The sequence below is a fragment of the Aethalodelphis obliquidens genome, unplaced genomic scaffold (assembly GCF_003676395.1).
Source record: "Aethalodelphis obliquidens isolate GAN/ISIS:26980383/991018 unplaced genomic scaffold, ASM367639v1 scaffold33, whole genome shotgun sequence".
Classification (NCBI taxonomy): domain Eukaryota; kingdom Metazoa; phylum Chordata; class Mammalia; order Artiodactyla; family Delphinidae; genus Aethalodelphis; species Aethalodelphis obliquidens.
This window is the reverse complement of record NW_020837977.1, coordinates 15716841-15739818: the sequence shown is the minus strand read 5'-3', so window position 1 is coordinate 15739818 and position 22978 is coordinate 15716841. Positions and strand designations below refer to the sequence as shown.

At 41.3% G+C, this 22978-nt stretch overlaps 1 protein-coding gene across 3 annotated transcripts in view; it reads left to right on the top strand.

The window, feature by feature from the left end:
- UBXN2B (UBX domain protein 2B) overlaps positions 1-21507 on the top strand; it is a 29827-nt gene extending 8320 nt beyond the window's left edge. Inside the window, exons 3-8 of one of the 3 annotated variants that reach the window (XM_027128047.1) lie at positions 2552-2702; positions 5755-5838; positions 7440-7549; positions 10743-10880; positions 16643-16804; positions 17755-21507. In XM_027128047.1, coding sequence (XP_026983848.1) covers positions 2552-2702; positions 5755-5838; positions 7440-7549; positions 10743-10880; positions 16643-16804; positions 17755-17917 — 808 coding nt within the window. In that variant the 3' untranslated portion in view covers positions 17918-21507. Of the gene's footprint in view, positions 1-2551; positions 2703-5754; positions 5839-7439; positions 7550-10742; positions 10881-13085; positions 13280-16642; positions 16805-17754 lie in introns of those variants that run through there. The other 2 variants (XM_027128048.1, XM_027128049.1) reach the window with 2 other exon arrangements.
- The last annotated feature ends 1471 nt before the right edge of the window (positions 21508-22978 follow it).

Here is a 22978-nt window from a genome sequence, read left to right as displayed (position 1 = left end):
TAGGCCCAGAAGAAAAAATAATAAAAATGCCAAGAGCGAGCCAGAAAGGAGCAGCAGAACTTGAGTAGCCTCGCGGCAGGTGAGGCTGGGTGGGCGGGGTGCTGCCGTGTGTGCTTCGTGCACCTGGAGCCCCAGCCTTCGCCCAGAGCCCCTCTCCGGGAAGGGCCGCGAGCTTGGTTTAAGGCTTTGTATTACTGTCTTGAAATTCTCAATGCACTTTGAGCAAGGAGACTCCTACCTTCATTTTGCCGCCGGCCCACACATTATGCATCCAGTCCTGCATGCAGCCACATCACGGCCAGCCTTGACAGCCAAGGAGAGCTGCTCTTGTGCGCAAGGCGGGGGAAAGCCAGTGTATGTTTTTCACTGTAGCTTTTACCATAAAAACTATAGTAGAGCGGTAGAGCTTTGATTCTAGACATAGACACACCTCAGTTTTCTATCTTTTTTTCTCTCTGTTCTGATAAGGTTTTGCCTGTGGACAAGTGTTTTTAATTCCCTAAGCTTCAGTTTTCTTATTTGGAAAGTGGGGATAATGCCATTGTTATGAGGATTAAATGAGCAGTTGATAAATGTTGGTTATTATTATTATACTTCTGGTAAAGTAGGTCTGGCAGTACCGTATAAGATAAATAGCAATGGGAAGAACAAACTAAGGAGACAAATCAAGAAGAAGACAGCTGCAGTAATCCAGAGAATGTGGGCATGAAATTTGAGGTTAGGATGGTGTCAGTGGAATGGAGCAGAAAGGGGTGAAACTGGTGTGGGATACTTTCAAGGAATTGATTGTAGAAACGTGATGACGTGGAATATAGAGAGTAAGTGAACGGGAAAGAGGGAAGACTGAAAGCTTCTTAATCTGATATCCAGGGAAAATGTGATCATTAATGGGAAGAGATGAACTGGATTCAAGTAGGTGCTTTTCAGTTCAGCACCAGGCCGTAAGTAAGAAGGTCTAAAGACATACATTTGAGAGTCCTCTGTATAGAGAAGGTTGCTATCTATGGGAGTGGACAAACGTTGATGATCAGATGAATTTAAATAGAGAAGGAGAGTCAAGTATATAGGCATACTTATGAAAGAGGAGAAGGATGGATTGTGGAAAACAATAAAACTTCTAGAAGAAAATAGACCCTGAGGTAGGCAAAGATTTCTTATACCAGTAATAAAAAATCAGTGACCATAAAGAAGTTAGTAAATCTTTTCCTACGTCAGGTTTTGCCTGTAAGGTCTTTCTCACCAAGGCTGAGAAAAAGGAACTCTATCGTTGTACTTTGCCAGATCAGGGACAGGAGACAGGAGGGAAGGGGCTCCAACAGGAGGAGCTGCAGCAGGAAGCTTTGCTTCCCCTCCCCTCCCCTCCCCTCCCCTCCCCTCCCTTTCTCAGTGCTGCCATTTAAGGCATCTGCTATCAAGCGCCTTCTAACGCTGACCCCTGTCGTAAGAGCCAGCCATGGCAGTGTTCGGCCTTGCTTGTCTGTACTGGGCCCTCTGAGTATCCGCTGGGCAGGAAGGCTTCCAGACGCTCCTGCTCTGGGTGAACTTAGTCCTCAGTGTACTTGACCAGAGCGCTAGCAGCTGGATCCATCCCACCCCACCCTCAGTAGTTGTGAGCTGGCCTGTTAGTGGGGTTCTGCTGGTGTCCATTGTTCTCCGTGTAGATCTTTCTTGCACTTACAGTGAATTGAGAGCTGAGCTGCCCTTCCCTTTCCTGTTTAGTTTTGCATATACTAATTTTGGGAAAGTCTTGAAGATGACTTCTGTTCCTAGTCTCCAGTGCTGATATAATTTTCCCCCTTTGTTTTGTGAGTCAGTTCAGTGCAAATTAGGAACTGAATTGGAGGGTATCGGTAGTCAAGGATATGAGCTTTGATTGTCACCTTATTCTGGAAGTCTCCATGTTGATATTTCATTGGTTATATTTTCTGATATTCTTGATTGTAAAAAATCTCGAAAGATAAAATAGGTTACTAGTTCATGTGAAGGAAATGTTTATATTTCCTAGGACCATTATGAAATAGAACAGAACAGAGGAGTGACTCACTACGTAGTTAACACTGAGAAAATTGTTTGTGGTCTAAGTTATTTACCTTTAACACAGGGAGGTTATAATTTTTCAATCAGAACTCTCCGAGGAGTAAACTCTATGTGTAGCCCTATGGTCTAGATCTAGATATTTACAGCATCTAAATATAGAAGTCTCTTCACTGACCAGGTCCTACTGAATGTGGATTCCTCGGGGGGAGAGGCTTAGCTTCTGGTTGTCAGCTGTCAAGGAGATCCATGTGATAGATGAGCAGTTACAGAGGGTAAGTGAGGAAGAAACAAACTAGTCAGTTCTCAGGTGGGATGCTGAATTTGCTACCAAATCTCTGCAAACTGTTGATACTACTTAATTCCTTAATCCCGTTTTTAAAATTAAATATTTCCACAAAGGCCTTAGAAATGGCTCTCTTTAAATAAAAGTCATTTCCTAAGACTGTATAGCTTTTTGCCTTAAAGTAGTTTATGTTTGTATTCTGTCTTTATTCATGAACTGTGATGTTTAAAGGTTCTATCCAAGTGAACATGAATGCAGTGGATTACATATAGTTCGACCTTCAACTGGGAAAATTGTGAATGAACTTTTCAAAGAGGCAAGGGAACATGGGGCTGTCCCTCTGAATGAAGCCACAAGAGCTTCGAGTGATGACAAATCTAAGGTAAGGGCTGAATTTTTTAAACTAAATATGCTATTGGGACTTCCTTGGTGGTCCAGTGGTTGACTCCAAGCTTCCACTGCAGGGGGCATGGTCAGGGAACTAAGTTCCCACATGCCGCCCAGCGTGGCCAAGGAATAAAATAAATAAATAAAATATAAAAGCAATATAACATTAACGTTTAAAAAAAAAACTAAATTTGCTGTTTATATATTTGATCTCCTAAAGATTTTTATATTAGTTGCAAACATTGTTTTTCTAACTGTATATTTGTTTCAAATATTTTATTTTTCTAAGTCTATATAATCTTTCTACTAATGGTCGAAAGTTGAGGCAGTTTCTTAACATTTCTATAAAACTTCTCTGTTTACCTTTTTATCTTGAAATAATTATAGAGTCACAGTAATTTGCCAAAGAATGAAGAGAGGTCTTATGCACCTTTCACCCAGTTTCCCCCAGCGGTTGTTACATAATTATAGTTCAGTCCCAAAGGTAGGAATTTAACCTCGGTGCAGGGTTTGTGTGTAGGTCTGTGTCATTTTATCACAGGTGTAGGTTTGTGTAGTGACCTCCTCGATCTGGATGCTCTCCATCATCACGACAGTCTCCTCTTGGTGGCCCCCTTTAGAGTCACTGCCACCGACCCCGCCCTCAATAGACCTCCGGCCACCACTAATCTGTTCTCCATCTCTGTAATTTTGTAATATCGAGAATGTTATACAAATAGAATCGTACAGTATGTGACCTTTTAGGAGTAGCTTTTTTTCCACTCTGCTTAAGCCCTTGAGATCCATCAGCTATTGAGTGTATCAGTAGATCCTTCTTTCTTATTCCCGAGTAGCGCTCATGGCGTGGATGTACCACCGTTTGTTAACTCTTCACTTATTGAGGGAAATTTTAGGTGTTTCTAGTTTTTGGCCATTAGAAATATAGCTACTGGGACTTCCCTGGTGGCGCATTGGTTAGGACTCCGTGCTCCCAATGCAGGGGGCCCGGGTTCAATCCCTGGCTAGGAACTAGATCCTACATGCATGCCACAACTAAGAGATCGCATGCCTCAACTAAGGAGCTGGCACGCCACAACTAAGGAGCCCACCTGCCATAACTAAGACCCGGCACAACTAACTAACGAAATGGATAGAAAGAAAGAGAGAGAAAAGGAAGGAAGGAAGGAAGGAAGGCAGACATATAGCTGCTGTGAGCACTCGTGTTTTGTATGTAAATTAGTTTTTATTTCTTTGGGATAAATGCCTAGAAGTGCAGCTGCCTGGTCGAAGGGTACGTATATGTTTATACATATACATACTGCCAAACCGTTTTCCACCGTGTAGGAGGGATCTGGTTTCTCCACATCCTTGCCAGCATTTGGTAATATCACTGTTTATAATTTTAGCCATTTTGATAGGTGTGTAGTGATAACTCACTGTGGTTTTGATTTGCATTTTCTTAATGGCTAATCATGTTCATTTGCATTTTCCTAATGGCTAGTGATATTGAACATCTTTTCATGTGTTTATTTGCCATTATCTTTATTATCCTCTTCAGTAAACGGACTTTTGCCCATTTTCTAGTTGGATTGTTTGTTTTGTTACTGTTGACTTTTGAGAGTTCTGTATATATTTTAATAGGTATGAGTCCTTGGTCAGATATATGGTCTGCAGATAGTTTCTCCTGGACTGTAGCTTGTCTTTTCATCCTCTTACCAGGATTTGTTACGGAGCAAAAGTTTTCAATTTGATAAAGTCCAGTTTATCCTTTTTTTTTTCTTTTATGTGTTTGGTATCTTGTCCAAGAACTCTTCATCTAACTATAGGTCCGGAAGATTTTCTTTCATGTTATCTAGAACATTTTTTATTGTTTCTCTTTTTACATTTAAACTTACGATTCATTTTAAGTTAACTTTCTATAAGGTTTACATCGAGGTTCATTATTCTCCTTATGGAGGTCCAGTAGCTTCACCATTGTGTGTTGAAAGGCTCTCCTTTCTCGATTGAGTTGTTTTTGTGCCTTGAATTCCTATAAAACTTTTATACAGCTTTTATAACTATGTCAGCTGGCAGAGTACTGGTATATCAAAGAAGACTTCAAGTATATTTTTGTGTATAATTGTCATATATTGTTATAATCATCATTTCCCAACCTGAGTTCCCTCATCAAAATCATTTGGGAGGTTTTCTAAACCACCATGTGGCCTCAGGGATTATGGCTCAGTAGGTGTCCCGTGTGCCGAGGGGGCCTGTCCGGTAATTGTGAGGGTCATCCACTGCTCAGAACCGCTTTTGTTAAATGAAACTTAAATTTTAGTTTCCATTTCGTTCTTTACCCACAGTTTGAAATTCTCTTTCAGTTAAGTCTCAGGTAATTTTGGTTCTTGCAAGTTCTCCAATTCTGTAAGAAAAATATAGGATTGATATAATTTAGTCTATAGAAAGGAAAGCAATGTGATGATTAATAGCTCATTTATGATATGAATGGTGATTAAAAGAAACAGCAGTTTTACCTCATAAGCTATATTACCTGAAAAATAGAAGACGTTGTAATTAGTATAACAAAACAAAAAGTACAGTCTAGTTGATTTGTCACAGTTGAATCAAAGCAGCTTAGAAGTATGGAGCTTTTCTTCAGGGTAATTTATACTCATTTATAAAATTCTTCCTTTCTCTATGAAACTCTTATTTACTTTGTGAAATATGATTCAAGAATTATAATTATTATAAGACTTGTCATAAAATATTAAAGGTGGGTTTTTAAAGTCTGTTTCTACTTGAAAATACTATTTCAGTGTATAAATGCATTTCTTAGTTTAAGATTGGCCTAAGTTATTTCAGCTTCTGAGTCACTAATGTTTTTGTGGGAAGAAACATAATTTCTTACTAGAGTATACCTCTCTGTAATATAAGACCTTTATTTTAATATAAAAATTTCCTGCAAAGTATAAACCAGTTTGGCTATTATAATTGATACAGTTTTAAAATATATTATCACACATTATCATACCACTTTACTTGATAAGCCTCAGTGAATTTTTAGCTCATTTGCTATGTGTGTGTTTTAGTCTTTTACAGGTGGAGGATACAGATTGGGTAATTCCTTTTGTAAGCGGTCTGAGTACATCTATGGAGAAAATCAGTTGCAAGATGTACGTACAGAAAGAAAATGAAAAATTGTAGATTTTTGCCTCTAGTTACTACTGTTTGTTATAAAATTAAAAATAATATAATCTCTTTTTGTTCTGTTATTTTTTGAAGCATGGATTAAAAGGACTTACAATTATGTGTAAGTTTTCATACTTAAATTTTGTATTTTATATCTCAGTTGTGCCTTGCACTTAGAGATACATAACTATTTGTTGAAAGAATGTATGACTCACTGTCAAAATGAGCTTACATATATGTTATAATAATTATTATAAATGACATACCATCATGATGTAGAATTAGCTGAGTTATAAACATAGAAATGCCTAAAGTCATTCTTTGTTTTTGCCTTTTGAAATTTCGGAGTTGTGTTTCATTTTAAACATGTATAGTTTAGCCTTGGAGGGTCTCTGGAGGTTCTCTCTGGCCCCCTGGCATAAATAGTTAAGCTCTGCAGCAGGAAAGAAGACGGGTAGACCAGCAATCCCACTACTGGGCATATACCCTGAGAAAACCATAATTCAAAAAGAGTCGTGTACCACAGTGTTCACTGCAGCTCTATTAACAATAGCCAGGACATGGAAGCAACCTAAGTGTCCATCGACAGATGAATGGATAAAGAAGGTGTGGCACATATACACAATGGAATATTACTCAGCCATAAAAAGGAACAAAATTGAGTTATTTGTAGTGAGGTGGATGGACCTAGAGTTTGTCATACAGAGTGAAGTAAGTCAGAAAGAGAAAAACAAATACCATATGCTAACACATACATGGAATCTAAAACAAAACCAAAAAAAAGGTTCTGAAGAACCTAGGGTTGTCAGGACAGGAATAAAGACGCAGATGTAGAGAATGGACTTGAGGACATGGGGAGGGGAAAGGGTAAGCTGGGACGACGTGAGAGAGTGGCATGGACATATATACACTACCAAGTGTAAAATAGATAGCTAGTGGGAAGCAGCCACATATGTATATGTATAGCTGATTCACTTTGTTACAAAGCAGAAACTAATACACCATTGTAAAGCAATTATACTCCAATAAAGATGTTAAAAAAGAAAGAAGACAGAGATGATGGAGAAGGGTGGGTGTGGCGTGGCAGCTGGATGCTCTCAGGACTTTGGTCTTCTCAGTGAACCGGAAATAATTGTACTTCAAGGCCAGGGTCCAGCGATGGGACCTTTGCTATTTCAGCCATTGTCAGTTCATTAAGCTAAATATAGATCTCACACGTGGCTTCGTTTATACCTTTATTTCAGCTGAATAAAGAATGGTACAGGGCTTCCCTGGTGGCGCAGTGGTTGAGAGTCCGCCTGCCGATTCAGGGGACACGGGTTCATGCCCCGGTCCGGGAAGATCCCAGATGCCGCAGAGCGGCTGGGCCCGTGAGCCATGGCCGCTGAGCCTGTGCGTCCGAAGCCTGTGCTCCACAACGGGAGAGGCCACAACAGTGAGAGGCCCGCGTACAGCAAAAAAAAAAAAAAGAATAGTACAAATAACTCTATATTTTAAATAAAGTAAATCATAAATATCACATTTGAAAATTAAAATTGTTTAATGCAGACGCGTTCTTGTATTTCTTTTTTCCTACGCTCAAAAGGTTCAGATTTTGCTTAAACTGTGGAGCAATGGTTTCAGCTTAGACGATGGAGAATTGAGACCTTACAGTGACCCAACAAATGCTCAGTTTCTGGAGTCCGTTAAGAGAGGGTAAGATGTGTTACTTGGGTTCTATTTGTTACTGAGGGTGGAACTTCTTTTTCTTGTAAACAGAACGCCGTTCAGTAGTGCTCTACTGGTTTTTAAGAGTGAGATACTGGAATATATTCTGTAAGTGGTTGCTGGGGGGAAGGATATTTTTAAGTATATAAAGGACATGTTGCTATCTGTATGTCAGTGGTTCTTAACTTGCTGGGGGGGAGCAGTGGTCATTGGTCCCTTTTAAAATCCAGTGAAGCTATGGTCCCAATTCTGAGCAGAGGTATTGTAATGTAATAAATTAGTGAATTGATTAGCAGGTAGCTGCTCATCCACTAAGCCACTGTCCTGCCCACTACTGACAGGGGTGATTCATTGCATGTATGCCTGAATTTCAGCAACTTATGTTAGAAAGCTTTTAAAGTGGCATTACTGTTGGCAGAAGATTTCAAAAGGTTAGTTTGAAGTTATACTTTGTGAAAGTAAACCAGATTCACAGGGCTCCGACCCATCTAAAGAACATCATAACTCACCAGGCCTTCTGGCTAAAGGACGAGGAATCAGGTGATTTTGCTACGATTATAAAAGCTTTTCTGCATTGTGCTTTCACTAGCTGACAGTGTGATCATCCCTAAGTAGAAATACAACTGAAGAAAGGTGTCAGGCTGGCCATGAACTGGGAGATGTAAGTAGCAGTGAAGGGGCTGGAGCAGGAGGTTACACTCCATCCAGGAATTGAAGGTGGGGCTTTTCCAAGTGAGGAAATCTGTCCAAGGAGAGTGGCTGAAGTGGAGTGGAGATGGGAACTCATCGGAGTTGAGGTGGGCAAGGAACTCGAAAGGAAAGGCATTTTAGAACTAATTAGCATGGATTTTGTATTTGAATTCTACAAAAGTAATGTCAGAATACCAAAGAAAAGCAAGAAATGCTGTAAGCGGGAGGGAGGTCATTGAGAAAGGTGGGAAGCTGACCCGGGAAGCAGTGTATGCTGGTGGCAAATAGAAAGGTAAGAGTTGAAGTCAGTGCTGTGGACTTGGAAACCTGCACAGTCACTGGGCAGAGCTTGGGAGCCACTGGGTGAGGGAAGTGTTCATCTGCTGAGTAAAGGTCAACATGACTGCTGAAATGACGCTTACTTCCAGATGGAAGAAGAAAAGAACATGATGATGAATGTGCTATAATATAGATCAAAACTAATTTATTATTAAATGAAAATACTCGACGGACGTTGTAGGCTAGTGGTCAGTCATGGTATACTAAGAGAATTTTTTCATTTGAGCTACACCATATCCTCAAGTACAAATTATGATCAAGAACGATTTTAGAAACGACTCCTTGAAAAAAATGATTGTCAGATAGTGGTTGTCAGCTGTATAATCATTGTTCCTTTTTTATAACAAATATTTTGTAACACTATCTTCACTATCCTCGAAGAATTTATAGGTAACATAATCAATCTGTGCATATTATTTCTAAAAACATTCACATAATTTATCTTAAATATGGTGAAGAAGTAAAGGAAGGTAATTTATCATAAAACTAAACATATTTCAACGTCTAATGCCTAGGTATGATTACACCAGAAGACATAACAAAGCAGACAGATAGACTGACCTAGACTGCACCTGTGTGCAGTCTAGCACTTTTCATGTAGATGCGACACACAAAAAACAGAATAATGAGGTGTGTGACTTTGGCAACTTAATTACTATAAGTGGCATTGCAGTCAGGCACTTGGTACAGTTCCAAACAAGACAAAGTGCAGTGTTCCTTCTGTTTATATGGCAGATGCGTTCCTGAAAAGTTCAAAGCATATTTATACAATACCAAAAAAAAAAACTTTTTTTTTTTTTGCTTATATGTAAGATAGAGCCTAAGCCTTAGGTTTTAGGCTCAGGCGTTATAAACAGCCTTGTCATCCATGTGACCCCCTGGTGGGACCCTCAGTGGTTCTGTGGAACCCCCGACTAGTCTTCATTGTGTAAGTTGAGACCCCGAGACAGAGCATCTCCTGCCCTGATCCTGACCCTAAGGGAGGGCAGCATGCGTGAATCACATGACAATCAAAATCACCCCTGTCAGATTTCCACACTTCCTCCAGGGTGTTTAGAAATAAATATTCACATGAACTGTTATGTCCTCATCGGGATTTTCTAATGCCGACTTAGGTGTAAATTGCTTCCCTACAGTTTGGCCTTCTGTTAGAAGCACTCCAGCCTCCCTGTGATGACAAAATCCCTGTGTTGAGAATCACTAAGGAATAATATGATGCACCTTTAAGGAAGAAAGATCTACGAGAAGTAGTCAATCATCACGGACATTTTTAAATTATAAATTAAGCAAAAATTGCTGTTTTCAAGTTCACAGCTTAACTATCACAATCTCAACAGTGTAGACTCATTTTTCAAAAAGTTTACTGAAACCTTTTTCCTTTTTTTAATTTTTATTTTATTTTTATATAATTTTTAGAGGTTACCTTCCATTCACAGTTACTCCAAAATATTGGCTATATTCCCTGGGTCGTACAATACATCCCTGTAGCCTGTCTTACATCTAATAGTTTGTACCTCCCACTCCCCTAGCTCAATATTCCCCCCAGCCCCACTGGTAACTACTAGTTTGTTCTCTATATCTGTGAGTCTGCTTCTTTTTTTGTTGTTATATTCACTAGATTGTTGTATTTTTTTAGATTACACACGTAAGTGACGACATACGGTATTTGTCTTTCTCTGACTTATTTGATTTAGCACAATGCCCTCTAAGTCCGTGCGTATTGCTGCAAATGGCAAAATTTTATTCTTTTTTATGGCTGAGTAGTATTCCATTGTATATATGTACCACATCTTCTTTATCCATTCTTCTGTTGATGGACACTTAGGTTGCTTCCATATCTTGGCAATTGTAAATAATGCTGCTATGAACCTTGGGGTGGATGCATCTTTTGGAATTAGTGCTTTTGTGGTTTTTTGGATATACACTCAAGAGTGGAATTGCCGGGTCATTTGGTAGTTCTATTTTTAGTTTTTTGAGAAACCTCCATACTGTTTTCCACAGTGGCGGCACCAATTTACATTCCCACCAACAGTGCACAAGGGTTCTCTTTTCTTCACATCCTCGCCGACATTGGTTAATTTGTGTTCCTTTTGATTAATGCCATTCTGACAGGTGTGAGGTGGTATCTCACTGTGGTTTTTCTTTTTTTAAGAGAGATTCCCCTGGAGCTTCAGCGGCTGGTTCACAGAGGCCACGTGAATCTGGATATGGAGGATCATCACGATGAAGAATACATAAAACCTAGACTGAGGTTCAAGGCTTTCAGTGGGGAAGGACAAAAACTTGGGAGGTAAAGCCCTAAAATGAGGAAAATGCTTGTCTTTGTTCAACATGAATTTGCTTTGAGATCAAGAAAAGCAAAGTAATCTGGGAAGTAAAAACTAAAATATAAACCGTGAAGACCTTGCTGATGGAATTAGATGTGCCAATCTGGTGATAATATTAATAGGTGATACTTAGATAGCAGTTACCACATTCCTGGCCCTCAGAGCACGTTTTTCCCCCCTTTTTTTTTTTTGTTTTTGCGGTACGCGGGCCTCTCACCGTTGCGGCCTCTCCCGTTGCGGAGCACAGGCTCCGGACGCGCAGGCTCAGCGGCCATGGCTCAGGGGCCCGGCCGCGCCGCGGCGTGTGGGATCTTCCCGGACCGGGGCACGAACCCGTGTCCCCTGCATCGGCAGGTGGACTCTCAACCACTGCGCCACCAGGAAAGCCCCCCTCAGAGCACTTTTACAGCCATTACCTCATTTCATCTTTACAGCAGCTCCTTGGCGTAGATCCTGTTATCACTCCATTTGCAGATGCAGCAGTTTGCCCAGGGTGACTGAGCGAGGAAGTGGTTAGTGTGTGAGCTTCAAACTGGGCACTCTGGCCCCCAAGTCTGTGCTTTTTACCACTGTGCCATCCTGCCTCTTTCTGATTATGATTGCGTGGGTTCACAGGGGGAATTGTTGATTAGATAAAACAGTAGGTATCTTAGATCACAGCTGTAAGCATCCCTGTCTGCCGTAGGTAATTGTTAAGCTCTTGAAGCCAAAGCAGTGGGCTTAAGTTGGTTATTTTCGATATATCTTAAGGAGCCAAACTCTTTCTTCAAGTTATGGGAACACATAGAGAACTCCTCTTATTGCAGGAAGAGGGAATTGCCTCAGACATTTCCAAAGAACCCTAGGACTTTGCCGAGCACAACTTAGAAACCAGTGTGCGTGGTGTAATGTACGAGTGGACACCTTTATAATAGCCACGGCTTGCCTCTTCATAAAGCTTGTTACATGTGCTGGTAAACATGACCCTCCATTTGTCCACAGGTTACTGCAGGTGGCATGCTGAATTGCGGCCTTGGCCATGTTTCCAACATACCCTTTTGTGCACCCTTTGTTCCTTTTCATGTGATTCCTTCCCTTCTGAGTTCTTTTCAGTTGCCTTGTGCACACCGGTTCTCTCTTCCCCTCTCATTTCTCAACATAGGAAGGAATTCAGTATCAGCTCTCTGCACCTGTCTTTCATTTCTCAAGTCTCCCTTTCTGCATCCTTTTCTCCCATTAGAGGCTTATTTCTGAGACATGTGGAGAATACAGGAACATGTGTTGACCTTGCTCTTTTAAGGACAGGTCTACTTGGAAATTCTCCCTCATCTCTCTTTACTTTCAACACAGTCAGGCTTCTCCTGAATTGTCCTATTTCTTCCTGCCTTTTTTTTAATAACTACAACCCCCAGATAGTTTTTTAATATTTTCTAGCACGTCTCATTTTTTACTTAATATTTATTGAGATTATGATTTTTAATTAAAACACAGGTTAAATGCCCAGTCATCTCTTTGTTTCATATGCTTTCTTTTTCTATTATTTAAGTGTATGACCAAGAATTAAAGTTAGAATGCATATCTTTGTTAGTAGAAGTACAGTTGACCCTTGAACAACACAGGGGTTTGGGGCGCCGACCCTCCAAGCGGTCGAAACTCCTCTTATAATTGGCTCTCTGTATCCATGACTCCCCATCCTCGGATCGTGTAGTACTCTGTATTATAGATCCTGTAATAGTGTTTGCTGTTGAAAATCCATGCGTAAGTGGACCTGCCCAGTTCAAACCCGTGTTTTTCAAGGATCAGTTGTATAGTAAACCTAGAACTGAAATTGAAGAAGGTTGCCTAAAGGAAAGATAGCTAAGAAGCCCCAGTGATTATAATTGGCAGTTTGAACTCATGAAAATAATGATTTATTTTCTGATTGATTATAGTATCTTACAAAGGCCAGCCTTTTCACTTATAAGGGAAATAACTAGAGAAAATGACAATAAAAAAAGTAGAAAATGATGAAGGAAGAATGGCAAAGATAAGTGGTGATAATGCTGTGTTAATCATTAGCCATATTGGTCAGGGTTTTTGATTATGGAAAACAGAATCCATTTGCTAGATTAAATAGTAAGGGTTTTCTTACAGAGCCTTGAATAATTTATAGAATTTCTGGAAGAGATAGCAAACCAAGCTTTCCTTAGACAGGAGAAGCAAACAGAACTTTCTAGAGAAAACACCTCCTGTGCCCCATCAGTTGCTCAGAGCCTGTGGAGCTGGGGCCCAGAGCTAGAACACCCCATCATGACTGCACTGGGAGAGTCAGATGCCTCCAGGACCTTGGGGACCAGAAGAGCTGCATCATCTCCACGCCATGGTCTTAACTTTCACCGTACAAGTATGTATTTATTTGCTTGATGGAAGGGTGGAATCCTACAAAATCCTAGCTGCAAGGGAGTCTGAGAAATGTAGTCTTTAGAGTTTCCAGCTTCTGACGCACAGAAAATTTACACAGGAGATGAGCGTGGTGGTGTGAGCCTGTGTGATGTACATGGGTCCAGATGCGGAATAGTTGGCTATGTATATTCTAGAAGGTGAAGGATTGCACAGAGCATTTTAGAGGGCTTCACATTAAGAAACATATTAAAACATAAAAGTTCTAACAGTCAGCCTTCTTCTATTCAGAAAGTAACTTTCTAAAATGGCTTGTTTCCCAACAGCTCCAGACAACTATTTACTGAACAGAGAAGTAATTAAAAAGAAGCAAACAAAACAGAATGAGAAATGATTCCATTGTCTTCCGTAGTTGGCAGTCTAATTGCATACAAAACTTTACATAGGTGGAAATTGACTTATTTGTAGACCACAATAAAACGGGGTAAACCTAAATGCGATAGAAATATTACCCAGTACCTTCATGTAATATTATAGGAGCAAGCAAACCGTAGGTGTAAAACTACAAATTTTTGATAGTAGAGCAATACAGTTATTTACTGAAAGTGAGCTTGTGAGCCAGGTAGAGCTAGAAAACCTCAGCAGCGTTTCTGACGGGCAGGGCCGGCACTTCTGACACACGCTCACCGTAGGCTTCTGAGCTGGCGTGTGTGATGATACGGATCGTGAAATGAAGTAAATCTGTCTCTGCTTCAGCACAGTCACTGCCTGTCTGGCACACTGTGCATCCACAAGCTGCCGTTTGCCCCGAGTCCGGCCACTACGCCTGAGGTGTGCCTGCGCCTTGGTCCCTGGGCCCTGGAGGGCCCTCTTCTCTAATGTCTCACAGCCCCTTCCTTCCTGCCTCTGCTTCATTCTCTGACCAGCGGTTCTGCAGCCCCTTGCCTGACTGCACAGCCACTGGATCTGTCTGCCCTGTGCAGTCGGTGCTTCTGGGGACACCCGCGCGCCCGTGCTGGGCAGGCGGGCTGCCCCTCTCCTGCCCCCGGACGGCTGAGCCCGGACGTGCCCGGCTTTCCCACAGCGCCCGTTCTACCCCTGCCCCTCACTCGCAGCAGCTCTGCTGGCAAAACAGAGCCTGACAAGAATTAGCTTTCTTAATACATTCCTCTTAGCCTCTGAGTTTATTACATCCATCCCCACCACCCTCTTTTAAGTCTGAAGAAGATGGGTCTGAGGGAATCACTCCCCTTACAAGCTACATCCTTTCCTCCAGTTTGCCTAGAAAGCTTGTTTTATCGATTAACTTCCTTCTTTTCCTTTTTAAAAAATTTTTCTTTTTAATGTTAATTCTTGAAACATACATACAGTATATTAAAAATGTCACTATGACTTGATAAATTGAATGATGAGGAGAAAGTTTGATATAACACGCAGCCGTGACTTTGAGAGCTCAATGTTAAAGTTAATATGACTTCTTGTTTTCATTATTCCAAATTTTTTTTATTTCAAATTCATTGAAAGAAATAAAATTATATTTTAAAAAATGGAGTGATCTCACAAACTGAGGAGAGCCAGGGACAAAAAGAACAGGTTGAGTACTTTTTCCTGAGAGGCAGATCTAACAGCTATAGAATGGTCTTTCTTCCTTCCTAGCTTTTGTCAACACACTAACCAGCTTGTTCACTGCCTGTCTCTCTGACTCTGAGGGTACCTTTCAATCTCTGTGACTCAGTTTTCCTTTCCTATAAAATGATGTGGTTGGCCTTAATTATCTCGAAAGGCCATTCCAACCCTTGAGCACAAAGAGGTTAAGTGACTTGCCCAGAGTCACACGTCTAATAAGTGGCAGAGTCAATCCCAGAGTCGGGCCCCTGCATCCGTGCTGTTGCCCACTAAGCAACAGTGCCTCCCTCACTCCAGGATCTAAATGAAATAGCAAATGCTGCAGAGGCTGTGCTGGTGGTGGTGATGACAGTGTGTAGACCTGGTTATAAAGATGCAAAGGGAGAGGGAAGAGGCCCTTTATGCTCACTGACTCCCGTCCCCTCTTTGGGTTTCGTCCCCCTCCCTGTGTAAGGGACACTGGACTGTTGCAGAGTAACCCACCTTGGCGGTGCAGCTGTTTCAGTCCTCAGTTCCAAACTTGAAAGGAAATTCCTTAATACTACATTCTGAAATTAGTTCTAAAATACGTGTCAGGAAGTAGCTAAGGAAAGGCGAAGTGTTAGCAGTAAGTACCAGTTAATTTTACCACTTTGCCAGACATGCTGAGAAAGTTTTTGGGTGGGAGTTGGAGGCATGATGAGCTAGGTTTACGCTAGACTAAAGCACAGATGCTCATAGGACTTTTTACTGATAAATATATAGTTATTTTATTTTTTTCAAAAGACAGTCATTTATAGGGAGCCATCAAAGTCCCAGTATTTGAGAGAATCAACATCAAGGCTATCAAAGAATCCTGCAGGATGACTGAAAGAGGATTAAGATTTGATGTCTATGAGGAATTTCTAAATTTCTTTTAATTTGTTTTAATTGCTTAATCAAAAGAGCACTCTATTTTTGAGATTCGCTTTCGGCTTACAATGATGGGTCATCCTGCTAGCGTTAGAAGGCATTATGGTCACTAGTAACCAAGGTCCAGTGGTAAGAGATTGTATCACACAAGGTTCATTATAAATTCATCACCATATATTAAATTTCATTTCTCACTCACACTTAGGAACTACTCTCTTGTAAAGCAGTAACTACTTAAAGCAGATTTTTAAAGTAATATCAACTAAGTTTAAGTTGATAGCTTAGTGCTGATGATATGTACAAATATAGCTGATACCTCTTGAAACACTGTTCCAAGCACTATATGAAGGACTTACTGTAACAGACCTACATGACATATTATTATTCCCCGCCCATTTTATAAATGATAGAACTGGGATTCAGAGAGATTAATTTAGGTACTGGAGTTCACACAACTGACAAAGCTGGGATCTGAAACCAAGTCTGTCTGTGCTCATGGTCAGTCTTGGACGTTAACTCCAAGTTGCTCCTCAGGTTTCTGACTGAAGACCATTGTGCTGAACAGTCTCATGAAATTTCAAAGGGATTGGGGAGGAAGGAATACAGAGTTAGGCTTTCGAAAGAGGCTGGATAAACTAAGTCAGAATCATAGGACCCAAGGTAATTTTAATATCATGAAAGAAGGTAGAATAGGAGACCCCAAGGAAGCCGTGTCCCCACTGGGGCAGAAGCCACGGCGGGATGACTGGAGGTCAGGTGCAAGTCTAAGTGGTGGTTCTGCTGTCTTCAGGTTGTTGTGCATCTTATGTGTTCAGCTTTACATTCTGATTCTTCAGTTCTTCTCTCTTAGCCTCACACCTGAAATAGTCAGCACGCCTTCCTCCCCAGAAGAAGAGGAGAAGTCACTACTTAATGCAGTTGTTCTTATTGATGATTCCGTGCCCACGACCAAAATTCAGATCAGGTTAGCAGACGGGAGCCGTTTGATACAAAGATTCAATAGCACACACAGGTAAGCTTGGGGCGACTTATCTTTGTAAAACTGGATGCAGCTTGAGTAATGAAGAATACGAAATTCTTTACATTTACTTTTGAAGTAAGTTTTTGACAGAAAACAAAAATTTTAAGAGAGTAATAGCTGTGTGTAAGAAGTGAAGCACTTAGTACTTAAACATCCTCTGTAAACTGTCCAAATACTGGTGCAAATGCAGATACCACTCAAAAATAAAGAGAATTGTTAAAAGCTATAGTTCTGCACCATTGCTAAAACCATGAGAAGTTGAACCAGATTTGCTTTGCTTTAGTAAAAGCTGATTTGGACTTTACTCCTTTAAAAGTTTATGATAACCCTGATTAGGATTAACTTTCTACATAGCAAATTCTTTATAACATAAATTTATAGTGTAAATAAAGTTTAATTGTACTCTTACCAAGTACTTCAAATAAACAGTTTTAAATGCCATTTTAACATTCATTGTACATTTGTTGTGCTAATAACACATTTGTTCATTGTATCCCACTAAGAGATACATTTATGATCTTAGTTGAGCTACTGTATATATGTGAGAGTACTTACACTTTTCATAGTTATAGACTCACACTGACACAGGCTCATCTGAGGTACCTTTTTCTGGGTCATGTGCTGCTAAGATATTTTATACTCTGAAAAAATAGGCCCTGTAGTGTAATAACATTGTTGACATTTCTCTGATGCATAACTCACCTAAAGACTGTGTCTGTTTACAGTGAGAGTAAATGTCAGGTGCGCTCCAAAGTTAAGCCTCACATTTTACCGTAAAGCCAAGGTAAATCCATCCATTGAAATTAAATTAAAGAAGGTTACAACACGTTTAAGTAAGGATAAGAATTGTGTGATTTTTTTTTTATTATCTAGTTTTAGCTAAAAGCTTAACTGACAATAAAACTTTTGTATCACAAATTATTTTTATCTTATTTCTTCAGGATCCTGGATGTTCGGGACTTTATTGTACAGTCCCGTCCTGAATTTGCAGCTCTTGACTTTATTCTCGTGACTTCATTTCCAAACAAAGAGCTAACAGATGAAAGCCTGACACTACAAGAAGCAGATATTCTTAACACTGTGATACTCCAGCAACTAAAATGATGTTGCTCCTACCCATGCAGTAGCATGTAGGAACGGTAATGTGCCATGTTAGTGAGGAAAACACTTAGAGCGTAAAAAGTTATTTTTATTATTTATACAGATAAATTTTGGTTTTATTCTTATTCTGTCTTCCAGCTTTAGTCTAGACAAATTTGGACTAGGAATACATCTTGAGAAGTATGTTTGAGGTTTTAGCTGCAAGGGCTGGCTTCTGTTGATAGCTTTTAAATATTCAGGCAAACCAATTTGATACATGATCAGAGTTAATGCAACAACATTTGTTTGCAGAGAAAATGAACAAACCCCCATTTTGATAAATGCATTTGGTAAAATCTGCACTAAAGTTTCTCGATGCTGCATTGATCAACAGCCATTAAGAAATCTTCTGATCAAATACTTTGAAAACTTTTCTGTAATGTGTACCGAAAAGTATCTGTATCTGATGTTGAAATACTTTGATCATACGATAATTATTTCTCCTATTAAGATTTTACACATTGCTGATTTAGCTGTTTACTCATGTCAGAAAATACAGTTTAGCCTTGCATTTTACAGGACTCTGACCGTCCTAAACTAGAAACAAAGACAAAGGTCAGCAGTTCCTGAGGAGATGTGTCCACCAGCACTTTAGAGTAACTCCAGTCCCTCGCAGAGCCTGTCGTGACCACATTCACTTATTCATTCAGCACGTTGTTCTAGAGGACCCATTACATATACTAAACACTGTTCTAAGTGTTCGACCCAGAATGTAGTCTATCGCAAGACAAAATGAGTGTAGAAATACAGGAATGTAAATTCTGTCAGCCAGACTGGATCTGAAGAGTTACCAGCGTAAATGTCTGCGTTTCTGCTGACGCCACGTATTTCCTGAGTGAGGGAGGCTACAGCAGGATGAGAGAAAAGCTTTTCCTTCTTCCCAGACACCATTTCATCTTTGGTCACCCCTCCTGGTTAGTCTTTTATTGTAGTCTTTTATTGCTGCTGTAACAAATTACTACAAATTTAGTGGCTTAAAATAGCCTAGGTTTCTTCTATAGGTGAGATGTCTCACATGGGTCTCACTGGGCTAAAGTCGGGTGTCAACAGGGCAGCATTCCTCTGGGGAGGCTCTAGGGGAGAAATGTTTCCTTGCCTTTCCAGCTTGGAGAGGCCACCTGCATTCCTGGGCCTGTGGCCCTTTTCCATCTTCACGACCAGCAATACTGTATGTCTCTGGCTCCAGTGTCATCACATCTCTTTGAGGACAGCCGGGAAAGAGTCTCTGCTTCTGAGGACTCATGTGATTAGATGGGTCTGCCAGATACTCCAGGATGACCTCCCATCACAAGGTCCACAGTAACCTTAACCGAATCCTTGAAATCCCTTTTGTCGTGTAAGGTGACCTGTCACAGGTCCCTTCTGCAGGCACCAGGGGTGGTCTCTTCTTCGCCTCATCCAACTTGTAGAGGCGGGAGGCATCCCTTCCCTTGCGGCCGTATCCCTCCACGTCTCCGCTTCTGTCCTGACATCATTTACTTCCGACTTTGATTCTCCTGCTGTCTTCTTACAAGCACCCTAGTGCTTACATTAGGTTCACACAGATAATCTGGGATAATCTCCTCATCTGAAGTATGAGTGAGCATCTGGGTGTGCGTCCTGGGACACAGTTTCTCTCCATCTGTGAACCTAGAGACCCAGGTATCTGCTCCCAAATATAAGGGTTAGACAGGCATAGAATAATCGTTACAAACCTTCCTGTTCAAAAAAATAGAAACTGGAAGGGAAGAAGGAGGCAGCAGTGCCAAGCGATTTAGAAGTTCAGCCAGGCACAGTCCGTTAGGTTTCGGGGCCTGCGAGTATCTTCTGTGGCTCCCAGCAGCATCCCACAGACGTGTGGCTTTCCCTCAGGGTCTTTCCTTATACATGAAAGGTAGCAGGTGTCTGCAGCTGAGTACTTTTGTCAGCTTGTTTCTTGCCTGTGGAATCGTGGGAGGTCCAGCCATCTCTTTTCGTTTCATCCTGTCTCTGTCCCTTTTAGTTTAAGACGGCAGTGTCTGTGGGTCTTCTGTGTCTGTTACAGAAGTTGCTGCATTAGACTGGAGGCTCCTCCCCAGAGCTTTCCTAGATAATCCAGCTCTCTTTCTGGCCTTTTCTGAGATGGCTGAGGGGCTCTGTGAGTCACACTCTTAATCTCTTTAAAGAGCCTTTGATGTGACCTTTTTTTTTTTTTTATCTTTCTCAGGTATTAGCAAAAAGTTATAGGCCACAATCTCATCTCTTTCCTTAGAGCCCTCTTTCCTGACAGTGAATCTCTTAATGTCTTTGCCGTTCGGGTAAACTAAGAATTTCCAAGTCATCAAGTCCCGTTTCCTTCTTTTTTAACAGTCCTTCCCTCAATTGATCTGCTTCCTCTCACGTTTTACCTTAATCAGTAGGGAGAAAGCAGGCTGCGCCTTCCCCGCCTTGCTTGGAAGTCTTTTCAGCTCGGTGTCCCGAGTCTCTCCCTCACGCCTCTGGCTGTCCCCGCGTCCGCACTGCAGCCAAGCCTCCTGCCGCTGTGTCGCCGGCATCTCTTTACCTTCCGCTTCCCGCAGCACGTTCCGCATTCCCCCCTGAGCCCTCACTGGCCGCGCCTTTCAGGGCCTTGTCGCTAGTAGGCGTGTCCTCCCAGCAGCCGCGAGCGCCCCTTGCCTTCTCGGAGCCCGGGCTGGCTGCCGTCCGCAGGGCTCAAGGCGGCCTCGGCTCTCTCCTCCCGCTGCCCGGGCTCAAGGCCACCTCTGCACTTGTAGGTCTTTGTTACAGCAGCGCTCGCTGCAGAGTGTCTGGCAAAGCCCACTGTGCCTCCTCGCTGCCGCCTGACTGGAATGTGCCAGGAGGAGCTTTGGACGTGACCTTTCTCCGGGGCTCCCCTCGCTTCCAGGAGCTGAACTTACCCGTGTGAGGGGCGGCTACCGCGGAAGTGTTGGTCTCAGCCCCGCAGAGAAAGCTTGTTCTCGGTGTCGTAATCCAGAGTAAGAAGCGTAGTCCTGAGTCTTCTCAGAATGGGAAGCTCTGTTCCTTTCCGCTAATTGAAAATAACCTGGAGAATATAGAAATGACCGTTCAAAAAGTCAGCCTCTGTTCAGAAAGGTTACCAGGGATAAACTGCATTTTCAAGGGGCAAAGCCGTATTCCTGCAGAAATAACCTATTGAAACAAGCTAACATCTTAAATAGAAGGGCATTGCCCTGTTTTGGATTAACAAAATGGAGAAAACAATTAACCAAACCCTGTAAAATTATTTGAAATGTTATTCTTGTAGTTCCTTTTTAGTCCGTTAGATGGCGTGCCTGTAAACGCACATACAAAAACGACTGCCATTTCTGTATATAATGGTTCCAAGATAGATTCCCATCGGGAGGGAGGATCAAACATCCAGAGGGTTGAACAGTACTTTCGTGTGTTCTACAAAGTGTTTTGCTTCGTTTAGAGTTTTCCTGAATTCTTTGTACTGTTGCAGTCGCTGTAACTTTTAAAATTTATAATCCTCTCAGAAGAGATTGTGTGACGTCAATTGTTTTGCATGACGTGTGTAAGGACGTTTTCACGCACCAATAAAGAATGTTTTCACTGAAAGTGATTGAAAATCCTTTTCAAAATTCCCTTTGATTTGCAGCTTTTTTTGAGTGGCCTAGTGGAGCATTGTAAGGGTAACATTTCCCGTGGTACGTCTTTTTGACGGGCAGAAGGATCTGAGCCGTAGCGATGTTATCTGTTTCCCATTACGGATTCTGTTTTTATTCCACCAAAATAAAGGTGCAGATTTTTCTTCACTTTGGCCACACTGGATCTCTTGAAAACCTTGTCACGACATGTGTTGTTGATACGGTGCCTCATGTTCTCCACTTAAGAGTTTTTGTCCCTCGTCAGCGATGCACATAAATACATATGTGTCCAGTGTTGTCATAAAGGCTAAGAAACACTTTCTATAATCCTCTATCTAATTTTAAAGTATCTTTTAATTCCGAGTAAATGTTTTGTAGAAGGAGCCCCATCGCATATGTATAACAGTGTGCGTGGTGTTTGTACAGCACATATAAATTACTCATGTGGCCCAGAACTAACACCTAACTGTAGTCTACTTAGCTTAATACTTAACAATTTGGCCTCTTTAGAATTTGGAGCTATGACCTAAGTCTCTGAAAAAATAGGAGGACGGGGAGCTTTTTTTAGAAAGTTTGAACTTGATGATTTATTTTCTTTTAGATAAATGTTTCTATATTGTTAAAAACAAGACTGTAGCCCAAAACGGGGCCCCTAAATGCCAAGGCCCACCTCACCAAACCCTGACTTAGACTTAATTACAGCTGTGGGCTCTCCCGGAAATGGAATCTTAAGCCAGTCAATCGACAATCTGATCAGCACTAATTAGGTCATCTGTCTGATAAACCCTTGCCACCCCCTAAAGGAAAGTGACCTTTGCCGTAACCACCCTGCTTTTCTGCCAGTGTATCTTCCTGTTCCCACCCTCTTCTGCCTAAAAAAGTCTCGGCTTGACCAGCTACTGGGAGCTCGTTTCTATTTGCTAGATTGGCTGCTGCCCATTCGTGAATTGTTCAATAAATTCAGCAAGACGTTTAAAATTTATTCATTTGAATTTTTTTTTTTTTCACACTATGAAGCAAGAGACTTTCAGAATCATTCTGGGGAGCTGCAACCTTACAACTTCCTGAGTCCTGACTAGGTGATCTCAGATGGCTTCTTGGGCTGCTCAGAGGAAATCTACAGTAGGAAAGGTGGAAATAATTCCATTCTGTTGAGTATATCACAACATTTCTTGCTTTCTTTGGAGATAATTACCAACTTATTAGCATGGACTTAGAGACGTCATACAATCACCAATACAATAGTTTTTCAATTGGCTCCTGTCCACTGAAAAAAAAAAAAAGCACAACATGGGAGTTATGAGTTAAGTTTTATTTGGGGCAAAATGAGAACTGTAGCCCTGGAGACAGCGTCTCGGATAGCTCTGAGGACCTGCTCCAAGGAGATGGGGGAAGGTCAGTGCTCTATAGGATCTTAGTGAAGGGCGGACGTGCAGTC